At 51.1% G+C, this 24535-nt stretch overlaps 1 protein-coding gene across 1 annotated transcript in view; it reads right to left on the bottom strand.

The window, feature by feature from the left end:
- The window catches only part of Atg1 (serine/threonine-protein kinase unc-51-like protein Atg1), a 186405-nt gene extending 161921 nt beyond the window's left edge, over nucleotides 1-24484 (bottom strand). Inside the window, exon 1 of the mRNA XM_065424417.2 lies at nucleotides 23878-24484. Coding sequence (XP_065280489.1) covers nucleotides 23878-23967 — 90 coding nt within the window. The 5' untranslated portion in view covers nucleotides 23968-24484. The remainder of the gene's footprint in view (nucleotides 1-23877) is intronic.
- Nucleotides 24485-24535: the final 51 nt, after the last annotated feature.

Here is a 24535-nt window from a genome sequence, read left to right as displayed (position 1 = left end):
CCCTATCCAGGCTATGGCATTTTTTCTTTTTTTTTTCACGGCCGCCGCACAACGACAACAGAACGAGAGAGATGCGGGTGCTTAAGGAAGGGCATTGTTGCCCAATGCAGCAATGCCCATCGCAGCGGCCTTCATCGGAGACGCTCGCCGGCCGCCTCTCCTGCGCATGCAAGGTCAGCGGACCGGCCACGAAGATGATGCCGAAGCTCCCGCAAAACAATAGGACGCTGCCCTCCTTCCCCCCGTCTCTGCTGCTTCGCATCGGGTCGGCTCTCTCGTTACAGCGGAAAAGCACAGTGATCCGCAGGCCACAGTGAGACTCGCGAAGGCCAACAGCGGTGCACCGCAAATGCACCGCCCGTAGTTAGACGGCATTTTTTTTTTCTTGCAGTGGTGATCGTTGGCTAACCTCCCCCGTCTCTCCTTCTCTTCCTCCACTCCTTCTTTCAATAGTTACGAGAACGGGACACGCGCTAGGCCGATCCGAAGGATGGACCTGGGTCCGCACAGGCATCGCACCGCCCAGCTCATTCGGCGGTGGTCTGCTTTTCGGCAACAGTGCGACGACGGGACCTACATACTTAAAACGTGGCGCTCTGGGCTTGCCAGCGCGTCCTACATACACAACGGGCGAGCCGACCACACGTGTCCGAAACTTGGCCGCAAACCATAAGCAAGCGAGAAAGAAAAGAAAAGAAAAGAAAGAAAGAAAGAAAGAAAGAAAGAAAGAAAGAAAGCTGTTTCTGTAAACGCCACGGCGTACAAACGTGCGCTTTGTTTGCACGCGCCAGGCACCTGCTGCCGGTTTGAGGTCTCGTGCTCTGTATTTACGCGGCGACGCGCGGGCTGTTCCAGAAAAGTAGAGTTCAAGCAACTCGAAATGACACCCAGGACCGAGTAGGAATGATTTGGCCCCGCTCGGGTGATCGATCATGAAAAACGCAGACAAAGGCACAGATGGCGACGTCAAACACATCCACGGACGACAGCTGCCGCTATTCAGCGCAGACGCACATGTTGTTATCGGTTGGCAAGTTCAGGTCGGACACATTTCGACGGTCGCTCTAGGATGCAGTTAACTGGGCCGGATCAACCACTGCGACCCGCGGTAAACACAGCGGGTGAATATGGCGTTGCATCGGGAGGGAGCTGTGGCCCGATCGTGTCTGATGTTTCCTCTATACGGTGACGCTGCAGTTAGCGTGGAAATATGGCGGTACGTACGAACGGCTGCTAAGGTAATTGGCCACTGTCTTAGTTCAAGATGAAGCTATCGATGCGGAAACGCAAACTCAATCTCCTGGCGAAAAGAAGCCTACAAACTATAAGTTATGTGGCTTTACTCCCCAAGCGATTTACGGGCTGTATGAGTGACGCCGTGCTGGAGAGCCCCTTGTTAATTTCGACCACTCGAACTTATTTGCCATGTTCTCAACTAAAAAAAAAATATTTGCTAGAAAGTTATCGTCTTCGTATATGACGCTCTCCGCGCAAAACCGCTACATGCATCGCGCACAGATTAGCTTCGCAGACGCAGAGAAAAGAGAGAATGCATTTACTATCTTCATGCGAAGACAGCTCCGTCACACCGTCTTGATATATATCGAGATGTGAAAAAAAAAAAGTCGGCAAATTCGTAACACATGTAAAATCCCGCGCGGCCGTGTATTAGCATCACCGAAGTGCAAAGTTACGGTGAGGAAACGCGCACCGCTTTTTATGAAGCGAGCTGTAAACGGTGACAGCGATTACAACAAACTCAACAAAATGACTCTTGTTTCTAAAAGCTGACGACTTACTAGCAATAACTCAGCATGAAGCTCATTGCGTGCCAGTTAAGCAAATTATGAGAAGCGTAATTGGGGGCGGGAGCAGTATCGCTAGTAGTAGTAGTAGTAGCAGTAGTAGAGTTCCCGATAATCGGGATGCAAGTCTCGAAGATTACACTCCGACGTTGGAAGTTCGAGCAATCCCAACGCAGCGCCCGATCAAGGGTTTGTGGATAAACATCTCACGAATATAGGTAAACAAAAGTGACCTGTTTCGCCTCCGCTGTCAAGTGCATGTTACGACTATTTCGGCGTTATCGCGTCGCTTGCATCAGCAGTACAGTCTGCACGAGGAGTCGGTCTTACGTAAAACACACACACACACACACATCAGCCCAAAAGCGGCATGCCCCACAAAGGCACCGCGCGCAGGCGACGCGCCACCGTCGCCGGGGTGCCTCCACCGTATAACGGAACGTAGGCCCCAGGCACCGCTTGTGTATTTTATGGCGGATCTCGCTGGCGCCGGGAAGTCGTAAAAAAAGGCCCGGCCCAGGGTCGCGCGCGTTGACGCGCTTATAATGGAAAAAACGTCCGTGGAATTTCGCAAAAACGCGTACGTGCGCGAGTCGCCAACCCACCGTCGGCTGCAGCGCGGGCGACGTCGGGTGTCCAAATAGATGGGCCTTTCCAACGGGTGAGGCAGGTGAGCCTCACCCGTTGCGTCAAGCTCTAGACGCGCTGCTAGTGTGTCCACAAGTGGCACATATTTGGAGAATTAGCGGCGTCTACGAAGCGCTGCTAGCTCGAAAACGGTTAATCGGATATGTCGTCCGATTGCCGCGAGTAAGCCGGGAGAATAAAATAACAAAGAAATAGGTCACGGAGGCAAGCTTCAGCTAAGCCCACGCGGAGCGGATGACCTGGCAGTAAAAGATTGTATCGCGTTACTGTACTTGCAGCCGGAAGTGGTACGTGCGAATGAGAGCAGCGCCTTTATGCGAGTGCACTTGGAATGCACGTCACTCAAAGCACCATGCATCGTTTCCATCTTCAGCGTCCCCACCCCCGGACACGAGCATTCGCTTGGAACTCGGCGGTCCAGGCATGGCAACGGCGCGTCGTGACGTGTCACTGTATGACGGCGGCTTCCACATCCGATGCTGACAGCCTCCCCGTTCACTGACGGTGAATAATTTAAGTGGTCTATCAAAAAAAAGCTATCCTGGAGCGACGATGGATTACCGCTCCATATATGTGTTGTCACGCGCCTACTATTTCGAAGACGGTATCTATAAACAGCCGCCGAGTACATGCTGCCGAGCTTGTTGTCATTTCAACGTCCCTACGGCCTTCATCCGCGGCTGCATTAAATTGCAATTGAGCCCCAGCGCAATCAACTTTATTATTATTTTTTTTTCACGTGAGTTGCTTCGCGGCAGCGTTTACGCAAGGGAGCAAAGGAAAGGTAAACACGGCCTTTCAGCACGCGAGAGAGCCGCAACGCGTCCTCGAAGCCCCGGCTGCAATTCGTATTTTGACGGCACTAAAGAGCGAGGGCGCGCAGTTGGTCCCAACGGACAAATGAAAAAAAACAAGAGCGCGCTCGGGACAGACGGCGCATAACGAACGTATGTTTCGCACTTGGAAAGAAAAGAATCGAATAGCGGAATTCACCACGACAATGCCGACCGACGACGCCACATAAGCACACAGTGAGGGAAGAGCATGTGGGCTGTGCGGGCGCCATAAAAAAAACAGAACGTTTTTTTTTTTTTTTAATGATGGGGGCATGTTACCCATGTGTCAATCCCTGGCTACGCCACTGGTCTAGGCGTGTCACCCTTAGTTTGTTGTGATCATGGCTGCACAGCAAGGCGCCTCCTAACGCGTGTTCCACATGCAGACGCTTCTGCTGTTCAGATAAGGCGCGCAATCTAGATGCTGTGTCGGATAACCACCGCGCAGGAAATGCATGCGACCGCCTCGCGCGAAGGACAGCGCCCATGATGCATAAAATCCGATCCTCAAAGCATCAGAAAAGGCAAGCAAACATGGACACAAGTAGAACGAAGCGGCCAAGATATCGAAATAAACTTGTTGGGACTTGTCCGTTTGCGTTCCCGCGCGTGTCCGTGCACGTTTGCACGCTTCCCTCGCCGAACGGGAGCGCGTTGAACCCGACCGCGCAGTTCATCTGCAGATCAACTGCCAGCCGCTTCTCCACGCGTGCCAGCAGTGGCCGTATACGTATGAGAATATATATACACGCGCACAGCGCGAGAGGGACTACGACACCACGTACGGCACTCGGCGTACTCCTCACCCGGGGCGACCGTGCCGGAAGAGAAGGGAGGCGCTGCAACCCACGCCGAGAATAAGGGTTCTTATTTACGGCGCATCTTCCGCGCCGACCGTCGAGGAAGCATCTCGGCATTCTCGAAACGGAAGCACCGAGGCGGGAGACGCGAGAGCGCTGTGACTGCAGACAAGCGGTCAAAAGAAAAAAAATTAAATTATGGGGTTTTACGTGCCAAAACCACTTTCTGATTATGAGGCACGCCGTAGTGGAGGACTCCGGGAATTTCGACCACCTGGAGTTCTTTAACGTGCACCTAAATCTAAGCACACGGGTGTTTTCGCTTTTCGCCCCCATCGAAATGCGGCCGCCGTGGCCGGGATTCGATCCCGCAACCTCGTGCTCAGCAGCCTAACACCATAGCCACTGAACAACCACGGCGGGTCAAGCGGCCAAAAGAGAAAGAGGGGGTGCATTCATGTTGTGCAACGGTGATGGATTGCAGAAAATCCTTTCAATTTGATTCTCTGAAGACAACCAAAGCACCCACAGTGGTGGACGAGGCGATCGAGGCTGCACTGACTGCTGCCTGTCGACCAGGGTTGCTTGATCAACACGGTGTCACAAAAGCACTCAATAATGTGAGATAAACTGCCCGGTTATCCGGAGCGGAAGTACAGCTGCCCGACTGACACTGTCTCAAACCTGCACTGGTCGGGAATCGACCAAGGGGGGGAACAAGGTGATAGCCCTTCAAACGACACAGGTAACAAATAACGCACACGTGCAATGCTGGTAAGAAGAAACACGCACACAGCAATAAAAACATGAACGAGTAAAATGTACCAACAAAACAGGAGAATCTCGTTTAACTTATCTTACGCGGGCGCTCAGCGACACAAGTCACATAAACATCCACGTCACAAAAAACGCACGGTTTGCTATTTTGGCCAGCAATAGCAACTTGTTTTCCGCCATAAAACCTATAGCTGATCAGACGAGCTTTAGTCGTACAGTTTGGCTAAGGCCGCACTCGATCGCAATTGTTACCATATTTCAGGCATGAACAATGGCGAAAAAAAGAAAAAAAAGCGCTCGGCAACGCGCACTGTATGCCCACGGCGAAAAGGAATTCCGCTTCGCCGTTAGAACGGCTGGAAGCGTAGCGTATGACCCGCGTGAGTGTGGAAAAAAACACGCACTTGCCCGCGAGGTCGGCGCAAGGATGTTGACACACTCGCTTTCGCACGCACCTGTCTTGCATACGCAAAAGGCAGCGAGACGACACACGGGCATGCTGCCGCAAAAGCCTCGCAAGAAAGCATAAGTTCGAGGAAGAAGGGGGACAGGGAGGGATCTTTCTTCGACGTTCCGTAAAATGGTCGTCCTGCAGAGCTCTACACGATGCTGCCAATCTGATGCTTATCTAGCTTCTTTAATATAGAGGGGCCCCTCACCAGCCCACATAGCGAATTTCGGCTATACACTGGAAGTTGTTACGTGCCCTGTAAGGAGCGTTCTGCGATCACCTCCCTCCCCCCCCTTCCACGGTAGAAAATGCCATACTTTCGTCTTCTGGGCGCGCAGACTGCACGACGTGGTAAAAAGCAGACAAAATGGAAGTACATCTCTCTTGTAGCGTTGCGAGGTAAAACAAATACACGGATACATTCGGTTCGTGTGTTTTATTATTTCTCTAAAGCGTAATTCGTCTATCGATGCAACGGATTACACAAATAACATATGTTGCCTTAAAAGATTATCGAAGTCACTAAGGGCGACGTCACAGCAAAGACACGCACGTGGACACACTTGTGCGATATACGTCGACTCTCCGGCTGGGATCGCGGCGCCCGCGAGGAGAAGGGCAAACGGCGTTCGCTTTGAAATTTCGGCTCTTCCTGCGGCGCATAGCGATGTAATGCTTAGCAGACACGATGGTTAGCGCACATTGTATGCGCGGCGCTTGTCAGCTCAACATGGCCGGACCTGGCGAGGGGCCCTTTAAGCCACTACTATGAAGGCTACTCCGGCGTTTTTTTTTTTTTACCTTTTTAGGATATTGCCATTTTCAAATGGCATCGATGGTCTTGTCACCTGTACGGTGGTTCAATTGCTTAACTTCATCAGTGATTTTAAATAACCAATAAATGAGATATCGAAACGGAAACGGGTAGCTGCTTCGTGTGACGTCACGGTGAGCCAATGACGTCAGATACTACACTACTATAATGTAAACACGCAGAACGCGCGCTAAACACGCAGTACACGTGGCGCTAACACCAAAGAAGCGAAGCTGATTATCTCTCCTGACCACACAGTGAGCTTTTACAGAGTTTCCGAACTAGACAGCGGCCGGTAGAAAGTCAAAGTCATGAGTCGGGATCGCAACCAATCTTTAAAATTCATTTTCAGGAAAACTAAATGACTCGCAGCCATATAGTTTGACACTGATAATGGGAATGCAAAAGAGAACACATGTTCGAAATTTTATTAACGTCAGTGGACATAGAAAAATCGCCGAAGTTGCCCTTTAAGATTGATCCCGTACGGGGCGAAATCGAACCCGCGTCACACGAGTTCCCCAAGCACAGCCGCCCGACGCTTAAGCGTCGCGTCGCGAATGCCCGCGTGCAGCCCGGGATGAATTCTCAGCGTTAGCACGCACCGCCATGCCACACATCTCGGAAGCCACGCAAAATGAAGGGAACTTCGCGGGAGCGCCGCACACGACGCTGCGTTTCCAGTGGGAAACGCGAGAGAGGATCCCGGTTGCAGTACGCACGGCTCGTACTGCTCATAGGCACCGGTGAAATCTCGGACGCCACGCAAAAAAATGGAGGACATTGCGCGCACGCCGCTAGACAGCACAGCGTGTCCAGAGAGAGGCTCGAGAAAGAGGAGCTCCGCTGCAGTACACGGCTCGTACGTGACGCGTCTCGGCGGTGCCAGTACAGTATGTGCATCGTTTGAATTCAAATCGCGTTAACCTCAACCTTAAACGCGAGACGGGTTCTGCAGGAATTATTTCGACCTCCATGTCCTCTATACTCAACGTTCTGCACAAACTCTCGTCCAGAAACTACATTCCCGTAAAAGGATGACTGAGTAGGCGAGTTGCAAATGTGTCATAGCGAAATGAGAGCGCGATCGAGAAGGGACAAAAAAAAAATGGCTGTGGCTTAGCTAAGGTTACGCCCAGGATGCGAAGCATACTAGCCTTTATTTTAGTTGTTGAACCACTGTTTAGCCTGGTGAACTGCTGTTGCTTGGCTATATTTGGTTCGGCTAGACGAAGAAACAACTCGTGCGTTACTCTGCTTCGCCTTCAAGAGTGGAACGCGACAGCGTTCCCGTCGACCCGCCAGCGACTACGCGCCCCGCATTGGACGCGGTGAGCGTCGAGCAACGCAGCGTTCGGCGCGGCAACGAAATGTGCGCCTGAGCAAGCGACGCACGCCTGAGCCTTAGAAACAGCTCGTTTCTAAGGCAACACCGCATTCACTAGAGGCGCTTTTGTACCGCTTTGAAGCATCGTACTCGTGGCTCAGTGGTAGCGTCTCCGTCTCACACTCCGGAGACCCTGGTTCGATTCCCACCCAGCCCATCTTGCGAGAGTTGAGCGACGCCGCGAGCGACGGCGCGAGTTGGAGCCCCGTTTCTCCTCTGTCGTGACGTCACGGTGTCACGTGGTATGGCATGGGGTCAAAGGTCATTGAAGGCGACACCGCCGCGCCTGAGGAGCTGGGTTGAGCTCTCGTAATATGCTTCGCATAAAAGAACGACGACAAAGTGATCGTGTTCTTCCGTCTTGTCTCTAACCCGTTCGCATTCAGCGGAAGGCGCGCTACTGCCAACGACAGTTTGAGCTCAAAGGGAAGTGGCTTCGCAGACCGCGTGACACTCCTCGATCGCAGCTTCTCGTGGCGCACGCTTACAGAAATGCTAACTAGCAGTAAACTTTACCAGCGAGTAAAAACAATAGGAAGGAGTCAGGCCAGGCAGGGAAAGGCAGCCGACAGCAAACCAACGAAGCCAGCCTTCGGTCCCGGCGGAAGAATCGGCGCGTCGCTCGCCACAACATTCGCCGGGGCCAGCGGTAGAACCAGCTCTGGTAGCTAACCATATCGCGGTCCTGTCTCTGGACAGCTAAATAGAGAGAGGCTTCACGGACAGCAGCAGAGAGAACCTGCCACGCGATAACTGGTATGCGTGTAGGGAGCGGCCGTGAAGGAACGGGCATCCCCTCCCAAAGCCCCTCTTTGAGGGCCTTTTTCTTTCTTTGCCGACCCGACTACTGTGTGCGCCGCCGCTTGACTGCCAAGTCTGACAGACAGCCGACACTCGCTTCAAGTTGGTCACGCGGTGGATGTTTGAATGGACGCGTCAACACGCACGTTCACCGTACGCGGGTGCTTCCAAAATGTCCGGGCCTCACGGGAAATCCATTGTGGTGTGCGGAGTCCCACGAACGCGAGTATGCACGCAAGCTTCACAGAAGCAAACAACGGCCGGCTCACACTGCCGGGTGCACGTGGCGGCAGTAAAGATCGCCCACCGGAGAACGACACGCCTGTGCCACGAGGCGCGACACTGAAGGTGCCGACAATGATCGCGAAGCGTGCAGCGCCCACCGTTCCAAACCTGAACGCTACAGGGGCGCACTCGAGAGAAGCAGCGTCAACGCACGAGCCACTCGTGGCAGGGCGTGTCCTGACACTGGCAGTCACGATCACAGGAAGGCGAGCGCGACGGTGTGCATGGAGTCTAATGTAATGCCTCACTAAGCATGGTCTCGAGTAGCGCTAACTTGACGAAACACTATGAACGACGGATACACACACGTTCTTCGTTCTTGTGTTGCGCCAAGCTAGCGCTTCTTACCAACTGTGTAAACCAACTTGCGCAACTTTCCGCTCTATTAAAGGCGCCTAGAAACACCCGTCGTGCTTGGTGCAATAACGCAGTCCGCGGATAGCAAACGCTGCTGTGAACACCTCAGCCAAGTTTTGTTATCGTACCCGTTGCGTGGAGCTCGCAAGCGGATCGCCTAGTCACCTCTATCTCAAACGCTCTCTTTTCAACAGAAGGTCCTGTCCTCACTCTATTCTAGACGCACTATTTCGTCATCGGACGCTTTATCTCGTCCATTCCGTCCATTCCCGATAGCTGACATCCACCTGCGGTCGGCTACACAGTAGATACCGCGGCCGCCCCAGGGTGCCGCCACGAGTCCAGTGGTGGCTAAGCGCACTGCGGCTCGCTGAGGACAACCGCGTTTGGCTTATGTTTACTACGTTGTAGGCACCAAAGGGGCAAGTCGTCGCGTCTACTTTAACACCCAAAATGAAATTTGAACTGCGCCCCACGGTGACATATAGAAGGGGGGCAACCCCACTGCGCCGTCGCCTTCGCAGTACAAGGCATCGAAGAAGGAACGGGAGCACAGTGGAGGTCGTGTTTGATTGCCAATAAGTCCTCTTCTGTTGAACGCATTGAAGTACCTTTTTGCGGCAAAGTATTTCTCAAATAGCCTATTTTCACTTCAAATGTCTGTCTCCACTTTGATAAAAAAGTGGTTCGGGGCCCTTTTAAGTAATACTTTACGCGACACCCAACGACCACTCCGCCGAAGAACCTGTGCTCGCACATTTCCTGCCCACAGTGGTTTATTCTGGGAGACAGTTTCCAGGAGGTCCGTGGTCGTCTCGTTCATATAGGGATGAATACGACTGCGCCATAATAAAAAGTACACTCAGCCACTTCTACGCCGATGGCCTAGTAGGCTCGCCCTTCTTGCGTCTTTCAAGTTCACCGCCAGAAGTCGTTTCTACTGCTAGCACGACGCCCCGCGGGATGCATTGCATCCAAGCTTATGCCTCGTAGCATTTCGTCCTGCAGGGAGGGCACCCAGGACTAGACTGAAGTAGTAAAGCATGTCATTTTTTTTGTAGCTATCGGAAAATAATTTAGCGTCTTCTCTAGACTCCAGTTCTCATGCAGAGGGCTAACAACGCCGGCTCATCCAAAATTTTACATTTCAAATAGACAACCTCGGGATCCGTTACTTCATCATTAGGGCATGACAAGAGCATTCTGTAGGTATCTCTCAAGAAACACTGGTACGGACCAGCAGTTAGGTAAAAGACTTATTAAAGAGGCACTGCAAAGAAATTTCAATTTGAATAAATTGGTAATAGGTATATGCAACCGAAGTAACATTGGCAAAACCGCAGGGCTGACAATCGCACAGCTTTTTTCTTTTTCATTAACAGCGTTTAACTAAAGCTTCGGCAAATGACGCGCGCTGCTGGCAGTGAAGCGGATATGACGCACGTCCGAGAACCGCGCATGCGTGCACTGATCTCGCCGTTGTGCCTGTAGCCACTGGTTCTCGATGTTGCTGCGTCATTTGTTTCGCTTTTACTCATGGCTTTCGCACTATAACCGCACGCAGAGAAGGTGCAAAACATCGAGTAGACCAAAACCGGTATCGTTCGACTACCCAGCGTATTTGCAAGCTAGAACGCGAGCGTGGGCGCTCAAGGCCGAGTCTATCACCGCTGGTGCGATCGTGCCCAAAGCCAGCAGGCCAAACCTCGCCCCCTCCGGTAAAAGCACCGAGGACGGCATTCAAAAGCGCCTGCGAAGGCCTTTCCCGGTGAATGCGTTGTTGCGCTGACCGCTCGGCCGGATAACAACAGCGTTTTCTTCTTTGCTTCGCTCCAAGTCCCGCCAGCCGCCAATTACGCAGCAGTAGCTGGCTAAAACAGATGATCGACGTGGCCTCGAAGATGCCTGCCACTTTCATTTCTTTATTAACATTGTTTTTTGTTTTTGTTTTTTTTTTTTCGTCGCTTGGCCTTCCACACCGCTGGCTTCTGCCTCCGAGCGCAGCCTTCAGCTGCCGCCCGTAGCTGACGCGTTAAAAAAAGCGCCCGCCGGAGAGGAGGAAATCACCGTTCAACGCTTAACTCAACTTAACTATGCGGCGCGCTAGCGTCACCTCTCGTTCCCGCAAGGTAGGCGATATCAGATCGTGGTTTTGGCACGTAAAAGCCCACAATTTAAGTTAACAGCAAGTAACAAACACTTATCGAACAAGAGAGATGAAAATACCGCGATGACCCGATTTTACGTTCGCAGATGAGATGCGGCCAGATCGAAGACAAGGCGCACAAACCTTCGTGTCTAGATATTCCCAGAATAGAAGAAGAAAACAAACGGACAAAGTACGCGCTTTTTTAATGAGCGATAACAGAAACGGGGTCTAGGTTTATGTCAAGGTCTTCCGTATACACTGCAAGCGTTCCCTGGTTCGCGCTGCCGAACATCGAGAGAGCGGTATGATCGCTTATCGAGTGCATAAACACTCGATGAAACCTTGCATTCTTGCGAATGCACGAGCAATAGAGGAAACGTAAACTGATTCACTCTGGAAGCAGCGCAATGAACAGGGACACTAAGACACGGGCATGGACGCACTTTCCCGTGTTTTTTTTTTTTTTTCCAACTCTTTAGCTTCGTCATTTCCTTGTCACCTAAACCTGCCGCGGCGGCTCACGGCATTGCGCTGCTGAGCCCGAGGTCACGGATTCGATCCCGACTGCGCAGTTCGCATTTCAATGCGGCCAGAATGAAAGAAAAAAAAAACAGAAAGGAAAGCTCGTCTACCGTGATTTGAGCGCACGTTAAAGAACCACACGGTGTCAAAATTGATCTCGAATCTTTACGCAATAGCTGTATGCAGTATAACGCTGCCGCAGTTTTAGTTCTCTCCCATCTTCTAGCCCTTGACATGTTCGCCGGTGCAAGCCTCATCCGTCAACGTATGCCCGCTAGTGCATCTATCTGCTTTTGAATTGAGACGCTATTTCACACTTAATCTTGTCAGACGCCATTTAACTGTGATTTACACTTCTTTCCCACTCCTCTCTTGCTGCGTTGTACAGATATTCATTTCGGTCGTATGGTATGGTATGAAGAACTTCATTTAGGTCCTGAGGGATCAGTCTGGGACTGATGCGGGCCGCTCCCACGTCGGTACAGAGAGACCGAGCCCCTCTGCCGTCACACGGGCCCTCGGGACAGCCCTGATTTGGTCCATTGCGGTCGTGTGTAGATTACTTAATTGCATAACATTAGCTCTGCAGGACGGAATAAGCTGCGTCACTTTTGCGCACCTGTGTTTTTTTTTTTGGTCAACATACAGTCCTACGTGTGTCTGTGAACCGGTGCCGCCTCGTGCAGCCCGGGGTCCCTCGAGCCGCGTTCATCTTCCTACGTCAACTACTTTTGGTAAATGCAAACCAAAAAATAAACCAACAAACAACCTAGCAAAGACATTCGCAACGTCCACCCAAGCACCAGCGCTCACGGCGCCATTCAGTGACGGCATATTATGTCAAATGCGTCAAAATATATCCATGGCGTTGCAAAGCAAGCTTTCGGTTGACGATATAGGGAAATAATGCACGCACGAAACGCCTAAATATATACGAGAATTGCAGTTTGCAGTTCAGCGCTCATATTTGCGTGATCTGGCGTACGTCCATGCCTCTCAACACAATTGTGCTGCCTTTACAACAATAATACCAAACACACTAGCCAACCAATATCTCTTGAGTAATAAAGAAGAAAAAAGAAAGGAGGAAAATTTGCGTCACTATCCAACCCCCAGTGGACAAGGGAAACCTAAATTTCAACACCCGCATGCAGGAGTGGACAACGACATCTGCCAGAGCACAATTCCCATTGCCGCCTCGATATACAATCGAGGAAAGAAAGCTCATTTCCTCAACTGAAACGGTAACGAAACGTGAAGATAGTAGATTCCGCAGCTTCAGTCTACTCTGTTATCAATATTCTTTGCACGTGTACTCTGCTAATCAGTTACTTAAAATATTATACAAGTTTATTCCTCTGTATCATTACTTATGGGCTTTTACCGCCGAAAGTGACCATGCGGCGCGCAGTTGGGCAATGTAAGCGTTTTCTCTTCCGGAACTTGTCCATCATCCGAGAACAAAAAAAACAAAGCTAAGCGCTGCGTAAATACACGCCGGGAAGAGGAAGGCACGACGCGTGGGGCGTAGTTTATACTCCCGGCTTTAAAAAAAGCCGCGACGAGAGACGGCGCGGCGGCCGGAGATGCGGCGTTTATCTTATCCTGCTTCTATTACCAAGACGCGGCGGCGGAGTTTGTTTTTCTTCTTTTCATCTCGACGACGGCGCGCTACTTCCGCTCCTATTTCCTACTGAAAGCAATTAGCACATTTCCGTAGCATTTTACTACACTTGGGTTTTTTTTTTTTTAAATTGTCCCTGTACATGCATTGGAACGGAATTATCATCTACACGCGTGTTAGAGCCCACCAACTTTTTACAACCATAACTGCGACGAGACGCCTGTCACACTCCTCAGCTTTGAGAATTAAAAAATTAATAATAAAGAAAAAACACGTGCGCCTCTTTTGTGAGTAGCGACCCCCGTTTTCACGCGCCTACGGTGCGACGACGGTGCTGCGCGAGCAGACGCCTTCGTTCTGTGCTCAGGAGGTCACGAGGTCTTTCGAGCGGACGTAGTTGTGCCAGCCGGGAAAGAAAAGTGAACGCCTCGCGTCCGCTACTTCCGATACCTTCCAACGACGGGACCAGACGGGACCCTAGCGGTACCGCGCGGCGCCGGTTTTCCCACCATCCCGCGCACTCTGTGCATCTAGGGTAAAAGAAAAGGGCGATTCGTTTTTAAGCGATCCGAACAACGCGCCATCCGTGACGAGTCAATGAAATCCACGGTTTAGTTTCTAGTCCCGCTGTTGGAACGATCACAGCCAGGACAAACATGAAGTTGAAAACCAACACATTTACTACAACGTAACAAAAGAAAAGAAGGAAACAAAAAAAAAATCGCAAGCAGCACCGAACGCAATGCGACGCCAAGACAAAGAAGAGAGTCCGCGACGTCGGTGCCTGCTATACGAATGCAACGCGGCTACCGACACGACCCCTATCTCTGCGCAACCCAACTGCCTTCGACGACCATTTGTGCTAGTTTCCTGCTTGCCGTAACAGCTCCTCGCGACCACTGCGCTCAGATGCAGACGAAAATAAATAACGCATACCGGAAACATAGCTCGTCCGCACTGCGGAGTCGTTTAAGCGGTAGGGGGAGTGAAAAATGCGTCGGGTGGGTGCTCAAAAGCAATTGTGGAGAGGGTGAAAGGCGACAAAAGAGTGGCGGTAGGGACATTTCCAGGGCAGACACTGGGTTCTGTCATGGAGCGAGCAAAAGAAAAGCTCACGGAAAATGCCCACGTGCGCAACCTTGTCGTAGTAGCAGGTGGGCTAAATGACGTCCTGAACAGGAAAGGGCCAGGACTAGCCCAGCGCTTGGCGAAGGGGGTGGACGACTTGCGCGAGCTATCCCCTCAGGTGCAGATCGTGGTGTGCACGGTGCCGGAGGTGCCTGTGCGTGACAGTCACGTACAAAGAGCCGTAATGGCTGCCAATGAGGCAATATGGAAAATGAGCCGAGAGAAAGGCTTCGAGGTTGTCGAAGTAAACAGGGAAGTGAGAAGTTGTGGTGGTTTTAAACGAGATGGGATCCACTTCAATTACAGGCTAGCACGAGAAGTGGGCTGGCGACTTGGGGGTCGCGCTGTTGCTTTTTTAGGGGGCCCGCGGGCGCTCGGGAGGTCAGAGTAGGTAGTAATAAACAAGGTCCCCTAGGGGAACAGCAGAAGAGCATCGCCGTCGATAAGAGAAAAAGGAGGAAAGCAAGAACAAGAGCTCGCCATGCAATAGGCTACATAAACATGCAGGGCGGCAGAAGAAAGGAAAAGTGGACAGAGATTGAGGAGCAGTTACATAGAGAACAAATAGGGGTGTATGCGGTTACAGAAACGCACCTTAGAGACTCAGAAGAGCCGCCAGTTATTGAGAATTATGTATGGGAAGGGTGCAACAGAACTAAGTCGGAAAGAAAGGGAGGGGGAGTCGGAATGCTCATCCATCAGGGAGCCAAATGGAAAAGAGTAAATTCACAATGTCAAGAGCATCTTTGGTTATCAGGTACAATGAGTGGGAAAGAAACTTGGCTTGGAGTTACGTATTTGTGGACCGGAATAAATTGCACAGAGAAGAATAAAGAGTTAGTGGAATGCATAAGCGCTGATATTAGGGGTTTCGGGAATGGTGCTGAGATAGTCCTATTAGGTGACATGAATGCCCACATACAGGATTTAGATGGCTATACCGACAATAACGGGAAGTCAATGCTAGACCTTTGCGAGCAACATAACCTCGTGATCGTGAATACAGGGCCTAAGTGTGAAGGACAGATCACGTGGGAAGTGGGATACCGGCAATCGACCATTGATTACTGTCTGATGACAGAAGGAATTCATGATAAGTTGAGAGAAATGGTCATCGATGAGGAAGGGTTTAGCAGCATAGGCAGTGACCATAAACGCATCATTTTGAAAATGGGATATGTAGTTGGGAAAGAGAGCAACGAAAGCAAAATGACCAGCCCAAATTTGAACGCTGAACAAATAGCAAATATAGTCACTAGAGTGGAGGAAGAAATTGGCAAGTCGCCAAGTAAGGGGTGGGAATATGGTGAGCTTCTAAGTGTAGTAACGACAGAAATACGGAAAGAGAAACAACAAGTTCATTGGAAAGGAAAAAAGAAACCGAAAAGCTGGTGGAACAAGGAGATACGAGAAGCGATCGCCGAAAGACAGAAAGCATCTCGAGAGCACAGGCAGGCAAAGAAGGCGCAGTTGCCACAGGATGAAGTAACCGGTAAATGGGAAATATACCGGGAGAAAAAGTCTATGGTTCAAATACTGGTGCAAGCAAAATTAAAAGGTGAAAGTGAAAGTTGGTTGTCAGAAATACGTGAGAAAAAGAAGGCCGCACCTAGAATATTTTGGAATCACATAAAATTATTAGGCAGGAAGTCAACAACAATACAACAACATATCCTAGGCGAAGATGAAAACAGACTGGAAGGAGAAGCAGCAATAAATTACATCCAAAAAGTAACAGCCGAATCTTTCCAAGGCAAGGACGAGGTTGTATTTGAAGAAAAAAAGAGCATGAAAGAGACCCAAGGGGGAAAGGAGCTAGTGCTTACAAATTTAAACTGGAAGAAAGCGGAAGAGAAAATTCCTAAGCGCACAGCCACAGGGCTAGACAAGGTTCCCGTTAGGCTGATAAATGAACTGGGACCAAAAAGTAAGGAAGCTCTCGTGAAAGCAGTTGAAAAAACTTTAAAAGATAGACGAATACCAGACAGTTGGCGACAAAGTAGAATGAATTTAATTTATAAAGGTAAGGGGGAGAAAGACAGAATTCACTCGTATAGACCGTTGACCATTACATCGGTAATATACAGGCTAGCAATGCAGGCAATCAAATTAAAGCTTCAAGCATGGGCAGAAAATAATGACATTTTGGGAGAGCTTCAGAATGGCTTTAGAATAGGTAGGCGTTTGGATGATAACTTGTTTGTTCTTACTCAGTGTATTGAAATATCAAAAGCAGAAAGCAGACCGTTGTATGTGGCCTTTTTGGACATTACAGGAGCATACGACAACGTAGACCGCAGCATTTTGTGGGATATTCTGGAAGGGGAAGGCTTAGGTAACGATTGTATACAGCTTTTGAGAGAGATTTACCTAGAAAATACTGTTTGCGTTGAATGGGAAGGGATGAGGAGCGAGGAGAAAGTTCATATCAACAAGGGACTAAGGCAGGGGTGCCCTTTATCCCCGCTGCTGTTTATGATGTACATGGTGAGGATGGAGAGGGCGCTAGAAGGAAGTAATATCGGGTTTAATCTCTCATACAAACAGGCAGGTACAGTAATAGAGCAGCAACTCCCAGGTTTATTTTATGCGGACGACATTGTGTTGCTCGCAAACAAGCAAAGTGATTTGCAACGTCTGGCTAATATCTGTGGACAGGAAGGCAACAATTTAGGTTTGAAATTTAGTGTTAGAAAATCAGGTGTTATTGTATTCAATGAGAACAGTGAACAGACAGTGGAGATACAGGGCCAAGAAATACCTCGGGTAACAGAATATAAATACCTTGGTATATGGATAAACGAAGGCAACGGATATATGGAAACACAGGAAAAAACCATAACAGTCAAGGGGAAGAGAAATGCAGCCATAATGAAGCACAGAGCGCTATGGGGATACAATAGGTACGAGGTCCTCCGAGGTATGTGGAAAGGGGTAATGGTTCCAGGACTTACTTTTGCAAATGCGGTTGTTTGCTTTAAATCAGGGGTACAATCAGGACTCGACGGGAACCAAAGGTCAGTGGGTCGCCTCGCATTGGGCGCTCACGGGAAGACTACAAATGAAGCTGTGCAAGGGGATATGGGCTGGACTAGTTTTGAAGTGAGGGAAGCTCGCAGTAAAATTGAGTATGAAGAACGGCTGAGGAATATGGAGGAAAGTAAATGGGCTGGGAGAGTGTTCAGGTATCTGTACAGGCAAAACATTGATTCACAGTGGAGGAAAAGAACTAGGAAGCTTACCAGCAAGTATGCGGCCTGTGGGGTGGGCAACACAGCAACAAAGAAGGTCAAGCGGAAAGTCAGAGAGGCTGAATTAATCTCATGGGTGGCGGCAATGGAAAATAAACCTGCCATGAGTAACTACTTAAGGGGAAAAAACGAAATTAGGAAAGAAACCATTTATGATAACTCAAAGGGAAGCTCATTACTTTTCGAAGCGAGATCGGGATGCCTTAGAACACGCACGTATAAAGCGAGATATAAGAAGGAAGAAGAAGCATGTGCTTGCTGCGGTAAAGCTAGGGAAACGACGGAGCATATTTTATTAGAATGTGAAGACATCTATCCAGCGGTCGATTTGGGCACCACTGGCGTCCTTGAAGCCCTTGGGTTCAGCGGGAGCAGTGGTAAAGCAAACAGGTCCGCAATAGACATCAGTAAGAGGCGATTGGAGGATTGGTGGAAGAAAAGTAGGGAAACGACAAAGGACGGAGGCGTACAAAAGCACAGTTCGCAATAGGGTATCAGAAAATTTGGACGTGGTAGTTCATAGTGTGTTTTTTTTTCTCATGGGTTAACCTAGGTAGGATATTAGGCAGCATGGTAGCAAGAGCTTGGTGGCGCAAGCCACCGCCCCGTTCCAAAGGGGACGCTCATAACATCCATCCATCCATCCATCCACCACGAGTGCCGATGGCTGTCAAAGACACCCTCCGTGCCACCACAGAAATGCCACGCGCATAGGGTTAGGAAGCACTTGCGTGTACGCGCGATAGCGGTGATTAACGCCGCCCATCAGGTCGCGCAGTACAGCAACCAACACGTTTATTTCAACGTGTGTTTCCGGCCCCCTTGTGGCCCGCCTCTCTTTTTCCCATCATAAGCGTTCCCACACGGACTGCGGGTGGGAAGATTTCGACGGGTGCTTCTACGCCTAAACACGGCGGGCATGGCTTTACGCACAGCAACGAAACGAGCAGACCGCAAGGAGCGCCAGCAGATAAGAGGCCAGCCAAGCGAGATCTACGGGAGTGAAACGAGACCAGAATGGAACTGAAGGACTCGCGACGGAAAGGCGGGAGCCTCGACCATTGCATCATGCGCGAACTTTTTTAGCCACGCCGTCTCGGGTCAACGAGGCGCGAAGAGCAGAGTTGGCGCACTCACTGGGCGCGAAGAGGCCTGCCGCTTTAAAGGAGTACTGACACAAAAATTTGAAGTCGAGATAACTTGTGAGATCGATTTAGTGGGTCACACACATATCGTGTGTAAAATATCAGCGGCGAATATCGCTTAGAACATATTTAAAATCAATTTTAAAGTACGTGCGCTCAGCCAACCGTAAAACAGAGCACCTCGCGACATTGACATCACCCGGGTCTGTAAATAGCCAAGAAAACGCTACGTCATGTAGCTACGTCACGAATTTTCGTTGGCTGCCATGCGGCTTTACAGCGGGAGAAACACGGTCCGATTTGGTGTCCGATCCGGCGTCCGACGCGCCGGAACGGCAGCCGGAATCGAGGTGTTTTGCAGTGCCGAAGCGCCGGATCGGACGTCCGGCGTGCGACAAACCGGGCAGATTTTCATCGTCCGATGCGTCCGACAACCGCACCATCGTCTGGTCGCAGCCAATGACAGCGCGGCTGGCATGTGACGTTCCCTCCACGGAGGCGGCGCTGGCTGGCCGGTTTCTCGCAGTTTTTTTTTTTTTCCTTGCCTGCTGCAGTTTGTTTCCGACACGAAATAGTTACCAGTTCAGTAAAATTATCTCGACGTGTGCCTGTTATTCAAAGCAACGCCTAATACACTAGGACTAAGCTACTGGCGAGATCAGGAGACGCGACGCGAGGGCATATTGCGGGCAGACAGCACACACCGATCGACCGTCTGAGCGAGGCTGCTCGCTTTGCTTGCACGTTTGCCCTTCGCAACGACTGCGTCGAGTAAACCAATTGTATTTAATTACGGGCGACCTAAGTGTACAGTGTTAATTGTTTTGGCAGACATAAGCGCTCTTCGACGAGCTCGGGTTGGATCTTAAGCGCCGTCGGCCGCGGCGTCTGCCTAGCTAGGCCTACCGGCCCTATCGCTGGCTGTTAGCGGAGTCGTCAGTGGACGACGCACCGTCGTGAAGTGTTCTGTCACTCGCAGGGGCATAACGTTATTCGCAGTGTTCGCGTAAAGCGACGCAGTGTTGTGGAGAGTTGTTTATATTGCGTTTTTCGACGTGGCTTTGAAGTCAAGCTGGAGTACTGGATCTGGGTGGAGCTTACGCGCCGCTCAATCTTTCGGATGCACGCACCGTGTGTCCCGAATCATCGTATGCCGCATGCCGGAGCATGCGGCGCCGCACGTCGGATCGGACGCCGAATCGTACCGTGTGTCTCCTGCTTTAGTGCTCGCCGTCGCCGGCCGCAATATCCGAGTCGTTGCTCTCCAATGGGTGAAATTGAAAGTGATTGGCCACGTCTAATACGGCGGCGACTCCCACATGCAGGAAATCGTCGCCGCTGGACGACGAAAACGAGGACGACGACGACGATGATGGCGAGGACATGGCAAACCACGTGCAGGCGTAGCAGACGACTAGCAACACGAAGCTCGCGTGCCGGCGCGCCGCACGCTGGCTGCGCAGCAGAGCATACGTCATGGCTTTTTGCGAACACGTGACCACTTTGTTTACACTCCCGGTGGACCGTTTTGTTGCTCTCTGAAACCGAAACTGGGACTGGTCGCTACAAAAAAGACTGCAGATAATTACCTGTCGCGCTCTGAAGTAAATGAGGTCTCGTGCCGTGATTACTGGGTCATTAACTACTTATTAAAGCAGAAAAAACCACATGGATTTTTTTTGTGTCAGTACTCCTTTAACACTACCTGCGGCGGAGCTAGAGGGACGTCGTGTATCAGTTAGGGTTCTTAAAAGCAACATCTGAAAACCATCAGAGTGTATTAAGGGCAAACAGTTTGATTACTGGCCTATAAAGTGAAGACTGAACTTCATTTATCTTTAATTTCGCACTCAAACAGCCGCGACGATGACGTCAGTGTGACGTCGCAAATTACACAATTCTTTCGTCGGCAGACCTTGTCACAGCGATGACGTCACCGGGAGGGAGTTGGCGCAAGAATTTCGCTGTGGCGTCGCCAAAGCTGCCTTTAGACACTCTAAAGCTGACCCTACTTCGCATATAAAATTAATTTCACCAGTCTAGTTTAATTTATTAGTTTCCTTCGGCTCCCCCGCATGTGCGTGCTCATGAGTCACAATGCGGACTGCGATCTCTTAATTCCATGCCCTTTTTTTTAAGCGTCCATCGTCGAAGAATAAACATTACCTCGTGCGCATCCCGCTTTCGATTTAGAAGGACACTAAAGAGAGCGGGGGAAAATATTTTTGTCAGAGATCACCGTTCTACGCTACCAAAACAGCCCCATTTACCGCGACAAGAGGCTTGGGAAGACGGAAGAAAGCAGACGGGTGGCGACGACACACCGAAGTTCCCGCACCATCTTGCCGTGACGTCACTGATTTTAACGGCATCAGCTCGAGCCTAGATAATTTTTTTTTTTATCAGTAAAGATTGGCTACATAGTATTATGAAGGAGCAGGAGACGCAGCAATTTTCAAGAACTTCACTGAACTTCAACACCCAAAATACGAAAGGTCGCGAAATGCAAAAATATAACCTTCAACGTCGCTTTCCCCTAATAATCAACACAGAAATCAAACAGGAAGGATACTTTACCAGCTTAAACTAAACGTTCACGCTCCCATTGCCCGCGATATAATGACGACTACAACGGGCAGGGCACGCGAGTAATTAGATTCCAGCGGTGTCACGTGGGCGCGCACATCGACCTGAGTGACGCGCCTCGGTGTGAAAACACGAGGTCACCTGCCTTGCTGGCTTCGTTGAATGCACAGCTCTCTCGCGGAAGACGGTGGGATGCGACAGCGTCCACTCCTCCTTTTTGATAATGCCATTTCTTGCTCAACGCGCGAGTCTTTTTCTATGAAGCCAAGCAAAGGCAATGAGACACTCGACTTTCGCAAGAGCAGAAAACGCGCGACCTGGGAAGCAAATGACGCCATCGATCATACAGAGTTTAGTATATAATATAGTATCCAGAGGCTGGGCTACACAAGCTATTCCACCTTCCTTGTTGTACTGCGCGCAACGTGCGCAGCAGCCATCCATTTTTCTCCGTCTCCTTCTCTCGCATCTCGCCACAAACGGGTTGCGAAACGGGCCAATCTGAATGTGTCCACGATGACTAGCCGAATCAAGGACAGGGAAAAGACGGACGGGACAAGCGCTGTGCCCCAACTGAGCGTCTACTGGAAACGCAGGAAAGATATAATAACGGGTGTGAAGGATGAATTGAAAGCCGGCTGGCCGTCATCAACTGCCTCCACGCGACAGGGACTAACGCCGACCGGCGAACGAGCAACGCTCGGGAAACGAAAGCGGAACCGCAACCAACGTGCTCGTTGCGGCACTCGGCTCGGCATCGATCGACACGATTGATCCGTCGAGGCCCGCCCAGTCAACGGCCAGCCCTAGAAGGCCAGCCAACACCTGCTACATCGCCGGAAAGATGAGCTCAGTGACGACGAGCTTGCATTTTAACCTTCATGTCTCCCCCTAGTATCTTCACTTCTCAAACTTGGAGAGTCAAAAACAAGCACACACGTACGTAAATGGCGTTCGATCCTACAATAGAATCCGAACTGTCCGCGTTGCACTACCAACCCTCCGTCGTCCCGAATGGCTTAGCTAGCGGGGGATTAAAGAGGGGTCTGCTTCGGGGGAACCCCCGTTATTTCTTTCAATGGGCGCTGTTCAAAACGCAACCTCCGCCTTGAACGCCACTTCCCCTCCCCCTCCTCTTATGCGTGAACCGCAGTACGCCCGACACTCACGAAAAAAAAAAATCACGTGAAGACTCCCCCCCCCCCCCCTCCGGTCGTTCACGCGCAGCTCGAAGAGCGCGACGCACGCGGAAGAGGAACGTCTTGGTACGGCCGTCACAACAGCGAGTAAAAAAGTAGGAGACACTGAGCACACGAGACCACCGTATTTTTCATACATGCGCGGCCTGTCTTCCGCATCGAAGCGTTTCTGATTAATGTGGTAGTTAACCTGCAACGAATGAATGTTGTGTGGCATCGGACCGGTAAATATTTGCCGTGTTTACGCTAGCGTACGAGACAGCGTCCGCTTTGGCACAAACCAAATGCCAGCGTTTGGTTTCTCTCGGTTGAAGAAAATCCCATCCACTGGTCACTGGGATCCACTGGGATCTCGTTGCGCATGCGCAACACCACGGCAACTTAGTACCACCATGAACACTACCAGCAGATACGCTGCAAGCGCTCGGTCAGAAATGACCGTTTTGGATAACAATCTAATTGAATTGGTGCGACTAAAACACGCTGGGCCACTGCTACAAAGGTTGCTGCAGCAAGGCGACACCCTCTAAAAGGCCAAAGTTCAGGCAAAATCGCACGCAGCGGCTCCCTTGCTTGCACATAGGTCAAGCCAGAGCCACAATCGTTCGAGCGATCTCATTCTCTACTCGCATGACGAGTGCACAGAAGATGTACCAACAACAAAGAACGCTGTGCCGAAGAGCGCTTGCCGCCACAGCGTCGCCGAAACTCGAGCAGCACCAAGAAGCGATCGGGGCCGGTCGCGGTGGGCCGGATCACGCATGTATCAGCTGATAGATTAGGGCAGCGCGCTACACGAGCGGCAGCAGCTGGGTAGCGGGCGAGGAGGGGCAGGTCGCCTGGTGCACGCGCAGCGGGACCTCGCGCTGCTGCGGAGCAGGCATCGGCCCCAAACGAAAACAACGCAGCAGCAGCGCGCATCCGATGCCCCGGCCGACATGACGCACTTGGTGTCTCGCGCTAGCAGACGATGCAGTACGACCAACCTGAGGGCAGCGCGGAACGCGGACAGGCGCCCACAGCAACGCGACGCACTCGCAGGCAGGCCCATGCATGTTTACTCGTGTTGAGTTCTCGATTCGTCGCCACCCTTCCGTCCTCGCCAAAAAATAAAAGCGAACACGCTAGTGTGCTCTGCACAACGTTTTTCTCGCATCAGGAGGTCAGCGCAAGCCGTTCTGAGCGTATGTATTTAAAGGAACGGGATTATAGGCGAGGGAGGAGGCGTTTAAAGGGACGCCGCACAGAACGCATCACCAAAAGCAGACGTCAATAAACGGGTAGCGCTGCTTCGCGCACAGCAGTTGCTTACCGCCTTGTAGCGGCCCTTGTAGACGACCGCGAAGGCGCCGTGGCCGATCAAATCCTTGGTGTTGTACTCGAACTCTCCGACCGTCTCCATGGTATAAGACTGCACGCGTTCCCGACGCGTCAGACTCGCCGTTGCAGGCAGTCAGCTGTCAGAGGAGTACGCCTTTGTCCCACACAGAGAGCTTTGTTAGGCCTAGAGCAGCATCCGACGCTCGCGTATCCGAGGCCCATCGTTGCTGCCGCATCAATCGCGGTCGTGCAGCGCTACGACGAGACCATAGCGAGTCGCAGTTCCACGAAAAAAGCAGCGACTAGCGCGAAGCGCTCTCGGCTGTGACAATGGTGCTCACGTAACCCGTCCTTCGCACTCGCTTGGCTATTCATTCATTTTATCCACAGGCTGCACTAATATTACAAATGATAGCGGCGAAAGAAAGCACAGTTTCTCCTCTCGCGATCAGGGCTCGCACAACACGTAGCGACAACACACGAACAGATCAACGCGACGATCACACAGGAAGCTCCGCCGGAGAAGCCATGATTCACATCACTGCGCGAATCGCACACGACCGCAGCACACTCTTTCATCCATTTGCGACGCTCGCCTTGCGAGCATTTTTTGTACGAGCGACCGCAGCGCCGCGAGTCCTCCGCGTGCA

Source organism: Dermacentor albipictus, chromosome 2, assembly GCF_038994185.2.
Source record: "Dermacentor albipictus isolate Rhodes 1998 colony chromosome 2, USDA_Dalb.pri_finalv2, whole genome shotgun sequence".
In the NCBI taxonomy this organism is placed as follows: domain Eukaryota; kingdom Metazoa; phylum Arthropoda; class Arachnida; order Ixodida; family Ixodidae; genus Dermacentor; species Dermacentor albipictus.
The sequence above is the reverse complement of the archived record's forward strand: the minus strand, read 5'-3'. Positions and strand labels throughout refer to the sequence as shown.